Source organism: Rattus norvegicus, chromosome 10 (assembly GCF_021556685.1).
Source record: "Rattus norvegicus strain SHRSP/BbbUtx chromosome 10, alternate assembly SHRSP_T2T, whole genome shotgun sequence".
In the NCBI taxonomy this organism is placed as follows: domain Eukaryota; kingdom Metazoa; phylum Chordata; class Mammalia; order Rodentia; family Muridae; genus Rattus; species Rattus norvegicus.
The window spans coordinates 101,765,371-101,780,737 of NC_141543.1; the positions used below are offsets into that span (position 1 = coordinate 101,765,371).

Below are 15,367 nucleotides of genomic sequence, written 5' to 3' on the forward strand. Positions count from 1 at the left end.
GTGTCAGCTGATCCAGCCTGAGCTGTCAGACTTGGCCCATCCTTGGATGCTTTTGGCAGACCTGATGAACCCAGAGGCCCCAAGGCTTGGGTGGATTAGTCATTTTCGTTAGAATTGGGAACCCTTCCTTTGATTCAGTCTGATTTGCCTCATGGAGGGGGTCAAGCACTTTGTCCAGCTTTTTAACGTCTTTCTCCTCTTCCTTTTCCTTTGGTCAAGGCTGAGGATCGGGTGACACGAGTCTCATACTCAGTGTAGTCGTCAATGATGTTTCTTCCTAAAATCACCAGACTTCTCCGGTGTGCAGTTTTCTTCATTTAGAAAAGGGCACCCAACCCTCTGATGCCGCCATGAAATAAAGACAGAGATGAGAGTCAGGGGTAGCAAACGTTTGGAAAAGCTGGAGAGTTCAGTCTTCTGTGCTGCAATGGGCCATCGATTGTGTGTTCTTTGTTGGTTATTCTTATAGAATACTGTGCAACCATTAAATTTACGAAAGTCTTTTGTAGCTGTACCTTAGGTGGTAGTTTGTGAGCCACAGTTTCAAATAGATTTGATCTGGAAGAGGTCCTAGCCAGTGATCTCACTGGTTGGCAAGGAAATGGAGGTAGCATAAATATCCAGTGACCTTTCTTTTTCCTCCATGGCTTTACCAAGGGAAGATGTCAAAGATTTTATAATTAGGCATGCATTTCAAGTTACATTTGTCTGCCTTTTCAAGGGTTATTAAAATTAGTGCAAAAAAATTGTAATAACTAAGGAAAAACAGCTTTGACTGTTTGAAGAATGCAAAATTAGGGAGTAGACATGGTATGGGTGCTTAATTCTCTAGCAGAGGACCTGAATTTTGTTCCCAGCACACATGTTGGGTGGCCCACAACCACCTGTAATTCCAGTCCTGGGGGATCTGACGCCCTCTACTGGCCTCTACAGGCACCTACAGCCACATGAGCATACCCACACACAGATGTACACACACACACACACACACACACACACACACACACCTTAAACAAAATACAAATAAATCTTAAAAGAGAAAGAAAAATTAGGTTGTGGAAACCTGATTCTTCTGGAAGGTTTTTCTGAAGACAAATCGCCTGCTTGGAAACAGTACACACGTGGGCATCCTGACATGTGTGCGACAGGTCAGTTGCCTTCTCTCCTCTCCCTGTCTGTCTCATGCTTCAGGTTAGCCTAGGAAAGGTTTCAAGTGTCCTGCTAAGTTAAAAGGATGTTTGAAGTAAGGGAGGGCTTGCCATGAAAGTCTTAGATTGACAGTCACCTTTATGTTTCTATCCTTCATTCCTCCTTCACCTTCATTATTTTCTTTGTCTATAAATTATTATTATTTATCAATATTATTTAATATTATTTATTTGGATTATACTTCTAGGTTATGGTCCAACGATGACGGAAGTCAGGATAAGAACTGAATTAGGAACTTGAAAGCAGAAATTATAGAGGAATTCTGCTCTCTGGTTCAGTCTTGGCTCAGCCACAGCATATAACCCAGGTCTACATTGAATAGGAATGACACCGCCCATGGTGGGCTGGACCCTCCTGAGTTCATTGATAATGAAGACAGTTCTTCACAGGCATGCTCACAGGCCAATCAGATCTACGTTATTCCCAAATCTACGTTCTCTAGTCAGATGACAGGCTTGTCACGTTTACAGTTCCATCTAACGAGGGTGGCAATGATCCTTACTCTCCCCCCTTTCACCTTCTCCTCTTCTCCCCTTCTCGCCATTTTCCCTTATTTCGTTCTGTAGACAGGTCTGGCACAAACATGCATCCAAGGAGACGGGAATTGCTAGGCCGTTTGTTCTTTGTAAGAGTAGCACCAACATTGCCTGCCTTCATCTGCTACTTGCTCTGTTCGCTTGGTCATGCAAAGCACATGCGTCTTGGTGCTTTTATTTTGAGAAGGTACCCTTCTCAGTTCCCGGTGGGGTTCCCAGCCAGAGCCAAACACTGTTTCCTTCAGTTGATTTCTACTAACCAAGACCACAGATAATAAACACTGATGCCCAGAAAGAGACCATGGAAACACAAAGTCAGCAAGCCTCTGGCTCCTGAGACAATCCCAGAATAGAATGTTCCCTATGTACAGAAGAAATGTCACTGGACTTGGGCCTGTAGATACGAAAGTATGCTGAGATGGTAGTCAGGAGACCTGAGTTCTTTGGTGGTTGGGAACAAGTCACTTGGCCTCCCTAGACCTTTTGGTGACCCAACGAAGCAGGGAGGGGGTGACATAGTACTTTGGAGTTCTTGTTTTCCGTGAATTTTGTAAGTTAACAAGGCAACATTCCAGTTTTTAAAAAACACACGATGAAAACAAATGCTTTTTCCACTCATGACCTGTCTTTTGGTCAATAAATTTTAAAATATAATCTCATATATAGATTCTTAAGATGAATACATATCAGACATCTACTGATAGGAAATCCTAAATAACTCTATTTTAAAGTAATTCCTTGGCACATGTATAAAACTTAGCCATTCATGAATGATTAAGGCAAATTTGCATGTTAATGAAACAGGCACGTTGCTTGTTTTTACATAAACAATCGAATGGCGGCGGAACATGTGATCCTGCAGTATGTAGGGTGCCTTCAGCCTTTCTCAGGGTTGATCAGTGTCTTTATGTCATAACTGTCAATACTGAGAATGCCACTCGATACAGCGAGGTGTTGCAAAGCAGCAAGGCTCTTGTGAGGGCCCTTTCAGACATTTCTTAAAATTATGTCCTCATCCCAAGTCAAGGTATGCTTAGCAATCGTGGAATGAAACTTAAGACAGCACATCAAACAGCGTTGTTCAAAATTAAACATTCCATGCAACGCATACCACTCGGACACTTAAACACTAAGGGATGTTAGCAGGGCCGTGTTAAAGGCCTTGTTCCCCACCACAGAGCCATCATGAAGCGGAGAGGTTTGTATGCCTAGGGAAATCACATCAGCAGTAATGTACAATAGTAGTCTGTAATCGCATCCAAGGCCCTTCAGGCACTGCTCATTGACGTCTGTGTCATGGCATGTGACCGCACATGCTATACCAAGGATGTGCGTTGTGTGTTCAGAACCCAGGCTACAGAGACGCCGCCCCGTGCAGCTCAGGTGAGCACCACCAGAAACCAATCCGTTTCTTTTCGTTTTCGGCTTTGATTTTGAATTGACTTCATAATCACCACGGTTATACAGCGCACGGGGTCAGAAGCCATGGTTTCAAAAGCGTTGCTCTATGTGACGCTCAAGGCTCTTTGTTTATTGAACGTTTACTGTAGGAGTTTACTTGGAGTATCTCAATTAGTACTGATCCCTACGCCGCTAAGTGTATGTGTTACTGTCCCAAGTTAAAGAAGCGTTAGATACGTATGCAGAGAGGTGAGACGAGTGAAACCCAAATGCATTTTATTTCAGTCCCTGGGAAGGGCTCTTCCCTCTGTCCCTCTGCTTGACTGTGAGCTTGCACCAGTTACCTGAGAGCAAATTTATCAGCTGCCCTGTTTGGGAAGGACACAGTTGACCAAACATCTCACACTGCTTCTTTTATCCCTTATCTTTCTTAGGCCTCCTCGGGATTTAGACTCCAAGGCTTGCATTTCTATTGGAAACCAGGTGAGAAAAGTCACGGCGCACCCATTGGCCCTTTGATCTCTTTGTATGCACGCACCGCTTCCCCACTGGACACTGAAAAATCCGTTCCTCATGACTGAGAGTCGGGGGATGGGCTAAGAAAGGATGTTGAGTTACAAGGGAAAGGACTGAACGGTACTTTTGCTGTTTCGAATGGTGAATCGCCATCAAGCAGTTGTGATCTGCAAGGAAGGCATCTGAGTGCAGCTGATGCTTCTCTTGGGATGGTGTTTCTCAAAGCCACACAGGTCTAGTTGCTGTTATCCAGTAGAGATTCTAAGGGGCTGCCGTGTAGATAGATGGAAAGGCACAGTTTGAAAGACGAGTTGGGGTAGGGGATTTAGCTCAGTGGTAGAGCGCTTGCCTAGCAAGCACAAGGCCCTAGGTTCGGTCCCCAGCTCCGAAAAAAAGAAAAGAAAAAAAAAAAAAAAAGAAAGAAAGACGAGTTGGGTGGCGTCCCGTCTGTTACTGGGGACAAGCAGGTCATCTACCACGGGATCCTGAACATTTCCTGGTACTCCTGGCTTTGAGTGGCCCCTTGAAAGGACTTGCGGCCGAGATATCACCCCAAGGACACCAGAAGGAAACGTACGGATATGGGGGTAGCCTACTTGGTGGTGTCCTGTGTCGTACTCACTTTCCTCTTGTGTCACTACTTTCCCTCCTCGCAGAACTTTGAGGTGAAGGCCGATGACTTGGAGCCTATAGTGGAGCTGGGACGAGGTGCGTACGGGGTGGTGGAGAAGATGCGTCACGTGCCCAGCGGGCAGATCATGGCGGTGAAGGTAGAGTTGACATTCCGCAAAGCGTTCTATGTCTTCAGTGTGTGTGCTTGCCCATCTCGACTGTGAATGGCCGTTTATTTTTTATTCCAGAAGCAAAACAACCCACAATAGACTACAAAAAAAAAAACAAAACAAAAAACAAAAAACAAAGAAGTACTCTTTTTGTGGATCTTGAGCTTTGAGGAAGGTGTTCTGTTGGCCTGAGTCATATCAACTTTTTTTAAAATTATTTATTTTATATATATGAGTACACTGCAGCTCTTCAGACACACCAGAAGAGGACATTGAATCCCATTACAGATGGTTGTGAGACACGATGTGGTTGCTGGGATTTGAACTCAGGACCTCTGGAAGAGTCAGTGCTCTTAACCACTGAGCCATCTCTCCAGCCCCGAGGCATATCAACTTTATATTTATTTTCTAAGTCTTCCTTGTCTCCCACTTTTAAGTTTTTAAAGAATTTTTTTTGAGAGAGAGAGAGAAGGGGGGGGCAGACAGACAGACAGACAGACAGACACTATATGCCCACAGATACAGGCACACTTGGAGGCATAAGATCCCCTGGAGCTGGAATGATAGGCAATTGTGAACCACTTTGATTTGGGGCCAGGAATTGAAAATTGCTCATTTTCTACAAGCATAGTATGATAGTATGTGCTGATAACCATGGAGACTTCTCTTTAGTCCCTGTTACTGTGTAACTGATTACACTTTAAATTATTTATAGTATTTTAAAAACCTCATCTAATACTAGTCCGAATAAAATTTTCTTGATTATATCAAAGTGTAGTTATTTCTGCTGTTTTTTTTTTTTAATAAAATCAGATCCTAAACAAAAGGTTCTTTAATTGCATAGTGTGCTGGTTTGAAAGAAACATCCCTCGAAAATCAAGAAGCAATTTGTAGGGAAAGGAAGGTAAAATGTGTCTAGTGTTGATTACGTAGATTTTGAGCTATGGGCAGATGTTTGGAGTCAGCCTACATGGCTTAAGTGGATTCTGACCAGTCCAGGGGTGACTCATAGAACACGGGAAGCTGTGTGTCCAAATGACAGCAATTTATGTTAGAGACACAATCATCTATATCTTTTGTCATCCAGATTCATCCCAGAATGAATTCCTAAGTCATCCCTAAGGGTGACTATAGCTACAGTACTTCAAGGGTCCCCCAAAGTGGGGATTTTTCACCTTTCCTGCTATTTTATTTTTCTCTTAAAGGTTTATTTATCTTTATTATATGTGTATATATATGCGTGTGCCTGACTGCATGTATGTGCACCGTGTGTGTGCAGTGCCTACAGAGGCCAGGAGAGGGCATCCAACCTCCTGGAACTGAAGTTACAGGCAGTTGTGAGCAGCCATGTGGGTGCTAGGAATTGAACCCGGGTCCCCTAGAAGAGCAGCCAGTGCTCTTAATTGCTGAGCTGTCTCTCCAATCCTAGCCGTTCTCTTTTTCTAAACTATTGGGACAGAGGTAATCAGAGAGTAATCAAGGGTATCACGTTGTGCATCAAACAGACATAAACATTCAACCAGGCTGCTTTTGCAGCTTTGAAATGCTTTTCCACATTCTTGCCCGTTCTCTGACCTGCACTGTTGTTGTTTGCTTCTAAGCAGGGGCTGGTCAGGAAGTCAAATGGTCAGCCATCTTCTGTTGTCTTATCATTTATTCATGTTCAGAGATGCTGAGGGTTAGGTTTCTGAGAACAGTGTGATGTTTGATTCTGTCATTAGAATGGGGCTTTGGTGGCGCCCTGGTTTTTCAGGTGACTGTTCCTCAGAGTAGTAACCATCTGTTGTTTAATATGTGTTTCCATTCAGCGGATACGGGCCACAGTTAATAGCCAGGAGCAGAAACGGCTACTGATGGATCTGGATGTTTCTATGAGGACAGTGGACTGTCCGTTTACCGTGACCTTCTATGGTGCACTCTTCCGGGAGGTAGGTGATCCTTCAGGCCAGTGAGTGTCCAAGGAGAACAGCAACGTAAGAGTCTCAGATCTCATAGCCTCACTACTCTCTGCCAAGTGGGCTACTCTTCGGAAATATTCATGTTTGCTTTTAAATGGTTTCAAGTCTTGAGAAGAAACCATCCCTTTCTTCCAAAAGTTCAAATAAGAAATAGCCCTTTGGGGAAAATTGTTGGTTATCTTTCCTTTTTTCCCCATTTCCCTCCTCACTAACAATTCTTGGTCTCCAGGGCGATGTGTGGATCTGCATGGAGCTCATGGATACGTCACTAGATAAATTCTACAAACAAGTTATTGATAAAGGCCAAACAATTCCAGAAGATATCTTAGGGAAGATAGCAGTTTCTGTGAGTATATCATGAAGACCCCACTTCCTCAAGGAGAATGGGAGAAGTCAGGCTTCGTGTTTTTGCCTAGTAACTACCACCTAACACATATCTGTTGGGTACTGTTTCAGCGGGAGGCTGAGCAAATGCTTTTCTTACCAGTCTCTGGGCAGTACATGCAGCCATTGACCTGGTTTGATAAACCATGTCCAATGCTTCTGTCTTAATTTTGTTTCTTTGAAACCCCAAAACCTCAAACAAAACAAACACAAAACAATAACAAGACCCTGACAAGAGCCACCTTAAGGTAGAAAGGGTTTCTTTAGCTCACAATTCCAGGTTACAGACCATTATAGAGAAGTCAAGGCGTGAGGAAGTCTAAGTAGCTAGTCATAGTGCATCTATAGTTAAGGGCACACAGCACTCACATGCATTTTGCTTTCTATATTCTTATACAATCCAGAATCTCCTAGAGAAATGGAACCTGTGGACAGGGTCAAGACAATCTTCCACAGACCAATCTCTCTTTAGACTCTCCTTCAAAGTGATTCTGGATTGCGTCGTGTTGACAATTAAAATCACCACCATGGCCTCCACACCTGTATTCATCATCTTTGACCTAGCTGAGTACAGACTGTAGTTCAAGATTTATCCATTTCATAAATAAAAACATCTGTCTTCAGAGACTATCAGATCCCATTACAGAATCAGATCCCATTACAGAATCAGATCCCATTACAGAATCAGATCCCATTATAGTTGTGAGCCACCATGTGGTTGCTGGGAATTGAACTCAGGACCTCTGGAAGAGCAGGCAGTGAGTGCTCTTAACCACTGAGCCATCTCTCCAGCCCTAATGTTTTCTTAACACTAAGGTGTAAAAAGAATTAGAAGACAAGGCAACCTTAATGGCTGCCAAGGTTTGGGAAGGTGGAGGACAATGACGGTTAAGAGAGCTGAAGTGGCTGCTTTAAGATACAATCTTACAATTGTATCCATTCTAAGATACAATCCTCCTTCGTGGAGGCAAACAATTTAGGTAACTTCCTTTTGTTTTCCCCATTAGGGCCACTACTACTTGAGAAAAAGCACTCATTCAGCAACCTTAAGCAGGGAGCCTTAATAAAATTGAATACACTTAGCATTCAGCTTCTTTCTAGTGATGGCTCAATAAATCCACTCTGTTTCTCTTGCAGATTGTAAAAGCATTAGAACATTTACACAGTAAGCTCTCTGTTATCCATCGAGGTAAGCATGTGTAGAGCTCTCTTGGCAGTTGCTTTTGTTCGTCCCCCCTCTCCCCTTCTCCTTTCCTCTCCCACTCTTCCCTGAGTGTATGGGGGTAGGGGGATGAGTTAGGCAGAAGAACTAAACGGGTTTCCTTTAGAATTGTAGAAAAAAAAATGTAAGTAGTTGCGTTAATTTTCTATTGCTGTAACAAATCACTCGACACAATCAACTGATGAAAAGGAAAGTTTATCTTGGATCAGTCTGGGGTTTCCTGGCCTTGTTGCCTTTTGGCCAGAGATGAGGAGGCACAAGATGGTGGGACCATGTTGTAGCGGAAGCACGTTCATCTTATGGCCAGGAAAGGAACAGAGATGATAAGATAGATATCCCATAATCCCCTTCAAAGGCAGTCTCCAGTGACCTAAAACATCCCTCCAAGCCTCACCTGTCAAAGGCTTCAGCCTCACCCAGGAGGGCTAGGCCGAGGACTAAGCCTGAGCAGCACATGGGTTTTTTGGAAGCTGTTTAAGATTCAAGTTGTAAGCCGGGGCCATTCTTAGCCTCGGCTGAGACTATAAGAACAAATGAATTTTGTATCATACCTAAATTGAATAGAAATTCATCAAGGAGAGCTATGAGAACTTGAGAGCACCCGAGAGAAATTTCCAGCTTGTACTGGACATCCGGCAGGAAGAGATGATTAGAAAAGCATAGTCACGTGATCCCCAGATGGGTCTGCGCAGGTGTATTGTGGAAATCTCCAGAACAAAGCACTTCCTCTTCCTACACTTCCTCTTTTCCTGTTAGCTCTTAATTTTCATTTATTTTTATCTATGTGAGTGCGCGCGCGTGTGTCTTTCTCATGCACACAGCTGTGTGGGTGTGTTCACTGTGCACACATGTAGAGAAGGATGTCAGGTTCTCTCACTCCCTGCCTCATTTCTCTGAGACAGGATCTTGCACAGAAGCAACAGGCAAACTCCAGTGATCCCACTGTCTTCTCACAGAACGGGTCAGTGGTGTGCATGACCATGGCTGACTTTTAACGTGGGTTCTAGGGATTGAGCTCAGGTCCCTCATGCTTGTACAGTGTGTGTGTGTGTTTGTGTGTGTGTGTGTGTTTGTGTATGTATGTGTTTATGTGTGGGTATGTGTGTGTTTGTGTGTATGTGTGTGTAATATGTGTATTTGAGTTTGTGTATGTGTGTATGTGTGTGTGTATGTGTGTATGTGTGTGTATGTGTGTGTGTGCGTGGGTATGTGTGTGTGTAATATGTGTATTTGAGTTTGTGTGTGTGTATGTTTGTGTGTATGTGTGTATGTATGTGTATGTGTGTGTATGTTTGTGTGTGTATGTGTATATGTGTGTATGTGTGTATGTGTGTGTATGTATGTGTATGTGTGCATGTGTATGTATGTGTATGTGTGTGTGTGTATATGTGTGTGTGTGTGTGGGGGGGTGCCCAGTCATCCTCAACTCTGTCTGTTATATCTCCATCCAGTTCCTCATCAATTTAATCTATTCGCCCACCCTTTTCTATCCATTTATCTCATAAAATCATTGTTTTCAGTTTTGTTTTTAGGTGTATATGTGTGCTTATGTATGTACATGTCTATGCCACATTAGTGCAGTGCCCACAGAGGCCAGAAGAGGGCGATGGATCTCCTGGAGCTAGAGCTCCAGGCTGTTGTGAACTGCGGGATGAGGATGCTGGGGTCTGAGCTTGCATCCTCTAGAAGAGCAGCAGCTTCTCCAGCTGCTGAGGCTTCTCTGTGGCCTCTAAAGTCATGTTTCGTATACATGTTTTTAATAACATTAAGAAGACCTAAGAGTCATCTAGGAAAATCTATCCTGTAAAAATTCTATGTAAGGATTCTCAGTAATAGATAACTAGAAAAACTCCAAACCAACATTCTGGAAATAGGAAAGCACCATAAATAAAAATAGTATCAAGAAAAAAAGAGGAGCTCATTATTGCTGGAAGGTTCTAGACAGGGGCAGCTTATACTTTGTACTTTAAGTGTGTTGTTGAGGAAATACTTCTGGGGATCAAGGACTGTGCTTGGGGTATTTCTTAAACTGTGAACTTGGATATTATATAAAAAGCCCTGTACAGCATACCTGCTACCGTGAGCATTATTTGGTACCAGTGAAGCTAGGAAAAATAGGAGCGGGGAGTATAAGTAGGAAGTGGGCTAGAGATAAGACCAAGCGTACAGATTATCTGTAGGTGCGGAAGTCATTTGAACTTTTTCTCTTCAAGATATTGAAATATTTTTTTTTACTACAGCATATATGAAGCTATGGAAATAGTGGAATGATATTTGGCATGCCATCCAGTTTAAGAGAAAAATAACAAGGGGATAACTTAAGATATATTATTATTTTATTTTATTTTTGAGACAGGGTTTCCTGTAGCCCAGGATGCTCTCAGACTTTCTGTGTAGCTAAAGGACCCTCCTGCCTCTGTCTCTGAAGTACTGGGATTGCAGGCCTGTGCCACCATGTCCTGCTAACGGACTAACTTTAGAGTAAACCTATTCTTTTTATTCGATGTCATTTGTGGAAAGAGTCTCAGAGGGCACACATTAAGTGGACTTTCAAGTTCTATCACCTCTAGGGAGCAACAGTTCATCTCTGGGGGCACATCAATGGGCAGGTTGTTTTCCTAACTCGAATGGTCGTTCATTTATCACCTTCTTCAGTGACCTGCCCATGCCTGGATTTATAAGGTTTTACGCTACGGTGGCCTCTGATGAATCTCTTAGGTTTCAATCCATAGGGGTTGCTGTGACTGCACTTGGAGTACTGTTCCTCTCTGCCTTTTTCTTTCTTCAACCTCGGAGTTTCACACTATGCATTCAGTAGAGCAAAGTGTGTGTGTGTGTGTGTGTGCGTGTGTGTGTGTGTGTGTGTGTGTGTGTGGTGTGTGTGTGTGGTGTGTGTGTGGTGTGTGTGTGTTGTACCTGATATGGAGTGTGGATCAGATGTTAGTCCTTGCCTTCTACCTCATTTGAGATAGTACTGCGTCGGTCATTCCTCTGTACATCGTGTTAGCTGACCCCCAAGCTACACACACACACACCACACACACACACACACACACACACACACACACACACACACGCATGCCCGCGGGTACACACACTACATATTTTTACATGGGTGCTGAGTATTTGAACTCAGGTCACAATGCTTGGATGACAAATGATTTTTTTTTTTTTTTACCCATTGAACCATCATGTCCCCAGCCCTTATAGATCACTTTGGTTTGGTAATAATTTTTTTTTTTTGCTGTTGTTGTTGTTTAAATTCTTACGCCACATATGGAAGCAATGTGCAAAGATAAGCAGAGGAGACAGGTTTTCCCATTTTGAGATTCACGGTCCTGAAAGACACAGACAAAGTGTGAAGAATAAAATAAAACCCAACTGGAGAGGAACAAGCCGCGTGCCCCTGTGAGTCAGGATCAGTGGTGACGTTTGTGTTCCGGTAGCTTGGCGAAGACAGCCCGGCAAGGCAAGTGGGAAGTCTAGCGCCCTCTAGTGGTGAAGAGGTAACTCTTCATTCTTTCCTTCAGATGTCAAGCCTTCAAATGTGCTCATTAACACGCTGGGCCAAGTGAAGATGTGTGACTTTGGAATCAGCGGCTACCTGGTCGACTCTGTTGCGAAAACGATCGATGCCGGTTGCAAACCATACATGGCTGTAAGTACCTGCACGCAGCATGCATGGCTGCGTGGGTGCTCGCACGTGTCTGGGAAATGCACCTGCTGGCAAAACCGGGCTAGAAAATACGAAATGCGTGCCTAGGATGGAGAATTGGGGTGAATCTCAGGTCTGAGAAAAATCCTGCCTCGTGTCATTTTCTTGAAGGTCTTATGTCAGAAATCATTAACACTTGCTCCAAATATTGTCTTCATCCTTTGAGGTTGCAGTATCAAAATATCATAAACTGGACACCTTACAGAACACAGTTTTAATTTTTTAAATGAGTTTTTTGCTCTGGGAAGTCCAAGATCAAGATATTGGACTCAGTGTGTGGAGAGGGCCTGCTTCTCTTTCTTATTTGAGGCTCCTTGTGTCCTCAAGTGGTGAAGGGAGCAGGGGATCTCTCTAAGGCTTCTTTTATGAGGATACTAACCTCATTCATGAGGAACTTAGACAAATCCATAGCCATCTTATAGAGATAAGGCTTTCTGTCATGGTCACAGATGGGACAAGGTTTTTTTTTTCTATTTGTTAGAAGAATATTTATTTTATTGTATGTGAGTACACTGTAGCTATTTTCAGACCCACCAGAAGAGGGCATTGGTTCCCATTACAGATGGTTGTGAGCCACCATGTGGTTGCTGGGATTTGAACTCCGGACCTCTGGAAGAGCAGTCAGTGGTTTTAACTGCTAAGCCATCTCTCCAGCCCCAGTGGGATATAGTTTTAACACGTGCATTTCGGGATGGCACAGAGACGCAAACCATAGCATATATATGGGCTTTCAGAATTAGCTCCCAAGGGCATATTATTTGAAAAAGCATGTAAGTACTGTGCATTGCCACTCGGTGTCATACTCAGTGTCACACCCGAGTATTAACTTGATTGCTAAGGATGGGGAAACTTAAATTACCCACACAAGGCAGTTCTGGTCATGACAGAACGTCCAACTGGAGGAACACATTTATCTTGGAAGGGACTTGTGTTTGGGGTTGGAAATTTCTTGTTTGTGTTTGAGTAAAATCCCCGAGGTCTCTTAACATCAGACGGTAGCTACGAACTTCGGCAGGCTAGTGTGCGTTTTGAGCTGTTGATATTTTTACCAGGAATAATTGTAATGGATAGAGAAGGCTTTTGAATGTGTATCTTTGTTCTTCTTAGGGCAATTAAAATTTTTGGGGGGGGGCGCGTGGATCCGAGTTCATTGCTGCCTCTGAAAAAAAAAGAGGCAGTATAAAAGAGGGAAGCCCTGTGGAGACATTTCATTGAGATTAGCCAGTCTTTTGGCCCTGGAGGCACGTTAACAGAATCAAATAACTCATGTGGCAATGGTACTGTCTCCTCCCGAGTCTTTACTGAGCTACATGGTGTTACAAATCATTTTTCCGTTTCTTAGCTGTCTGTCTCTTTTCCAGCCTGAACGAATAAATCCAGAGCTCAACCAGAAGGGGTACAGTGTGAAGTCTGACATTTGGAGTCTGGGCATCACCATGGTAACTTATATCATCATTGCGGGCCACAAGGTTCTGAGTGCAAACCCACAGACGGGGTGGGCTTTGGGGACCCAGAAACAAATGCTCCTGATACCACACTCGAGCACCCTCTCCTGTCTGAGAGAGCGGGCTGATTTCCAGGGCTGATTGTTGGCAGTGCTGTACAGTGGAAACCGTACAGTGAGGTCTGGCAGTCCAAATTTTCCTCCTTTTCTGACTTTTACCAGTCATATGACCTTCAAAGACTCACGTATTCTCACTGGCGATCTTCCTGATCGAAAAGGGATTAATAGTTTTTTTTTTTTTTTGGTAGTTTAAATGAAAGGATCAGGATCAAGACAAGAAGCTTAGGTTCCAAAACCAGGACAACAACAAAACAAAACAAAACAAAACAAAACAAAACAAAACAAAAAAACCAACCCCACCCTGCTAACGTGTCTGGCCTCTGATAAGCCAAGCACTAGGTCATGTACTTCATTTTAATATTTTGAGGCCAGATCTCACGTTGCCCAGGCAAAATTGAACTTCCGACCCTCGTCTCTCCACTCCCAAAGTCCTGGCATTGCAGGCACGCACCATCATGCATAGTTTGCTATCACGCTAGGGGTTGACCCCCGGATTCACGGCTGCTATTCAAACACTCTGCCAGCTGGGCAAGGTCCCAAACTCTGCACGGAACACTGTCCGGGTGGAAGTTTTGGCTGTTGAAGTTTTAGATCTATCCTCGGAACACGATAAGGGATACCGTACTTTCCCCAGCACGGCCACACAGCCAGTGCCTTATCTGTAACCTCTGTGACTGTACCTTTTTAGTATATCGCTGAGGTCTGGAATTACCCACTGCGGTCCTGGCTACTGCCCAGTGAGTTATTCCATGTCCCTGCCCAGAAAACATGTGATTCTGTAATGATTCTTGAGTGGCCTTCACTCAAGTCCAAAAAAAGATCAGTCAGTCATTGGGTCCTGGGTAACTTTTTTTTTTTTTTTTTTAATGTTCCATTTCACCAAGAGACCTGTAGGTGGCACCAGAGGCACAGTGCTGCCAAAGTCTAAGAATTCCCATTTGGGCCAGAAGTTTGAAAAACTGGTTCTTTCCTGTGTTGAACTTTAATGCTGTTGGCTGATAAGTTTTTTTTATGAAATAGGTCCGGGTGTTATCAAGGGACTCATTTATTTAGGTAGGTGTAACTATTCGTCACTGGTAAGATAATATTTAAAGGAGCAGTCAGCACTACGATTTTGTGAGAACAGATTATTAGCTTGTTTTTCTTCCCTAATTGTACTTGATCTTCGTCTCTAGTCCTCCTAAAGGGAAACACAGCTGCTTCCTAATGAGCGTTCATTAAATGGTTGCCTCCCCCCTTCCCTCCTTTTAGATTGAGCTGGCCATCCTCCGGTTTCCCTATGATTCTTGGGGAACGCCCTTCCAGCAGCTAAAACAGGTGGTAGAAGAGCCGTCTCCACAACTCCCAGCGGACAAGTTCTCTGCTGACTTCGTTGACTTTACCTCACAGTGGTAAGAGAGCCCCTGCACCCACATATCTATGCCAGAGACGACAAGTCACTCTCACGACTCTCCTCCGTGGAGTCTGATCCATCACACACGCTCATTCCAGAAGCATCCTTGGGGTATGTCCTCTGCGCGCTGCAGAACATAGATAGTCCTTGCCTCTGCTCCCAGTTCCAAGGCTAGTACGAGCCAGTATTTATTTGAAAGCATTGGGGATCAGCGTGACCTGGGGAGGGTGATTGCATAGGTATCTGGAGGGTACAAATTCCCATGGGATTTTTTTTTTGTGTGTGTGTGTCGGAGGAAATAAATCCAGAGCTGAGGCCATGGGAGAGGTATTTCCCTAACTGAGGTGAGTAAGGAAGGAGAGGTGTTCCCATCGGAAGGATTGTACCTCATTGCATCACCAAAGCAAGAAAGCACTCTCCCAGACCCTGTGACGGCCAGTTTAATTTTCACCTTCACCCAATCTGGAGTCTCTGTTGTTTAGGACAGGTTGGCTGGTGGGCAATCTGTGGGGCATTGTTCTGATTCTGCTAATCGATGTGCAAGGATCCAGCCTAAAAGGGAACGGTGCCATTCCCTGGGTTTGGCTCCGGGACTGTACGAGGGAGAAACGGAGCTACGGATTCGAAACAGGGATGGGTCTGTTTCTCTCTGCTCTTGACCGTGAATGTGGTGTGGCAGGGTTTAAG

General features: G+C 44.0%; 1 protein-coding gene across 3 annotated transcripts in view; it reads left to right on the forward strand.

The window, feature by feature from the left end:
- Map2k6 (mitogen-activated protein kinase kinase 6) overlaps positions 1-15,367 on the forward strand; it is a 114,429-nt gene that overhangs the window by 81,404 nt on the left and 17,658 nt on the right. For 2 of the 3 annotated variants that reach the window (NM_053703.3, XM_087569315.1), the window contains 8 exon segments: positions 3,581-3,629; positions 4,319-4,432; positions 6,253-6,372; positions 6,632-6,748; positions 7,924-7,975; positions 11,539-11,666; positions 13,085-13,162; positions 14,539-14,678. In NM_053703.3, the coding sequence (NP_446155.1) occupies positions 3,581-3,629; positions 4,319-4,432; positions 6,253-6,372; positions 6,632-6,748; positions 7,924-7,975; positions 11,539-11,666; positions 13,085-13,162; positions 14,539-14,678 (798 nt within the window). 3 annotated transcript variants of the gene reach the window in all.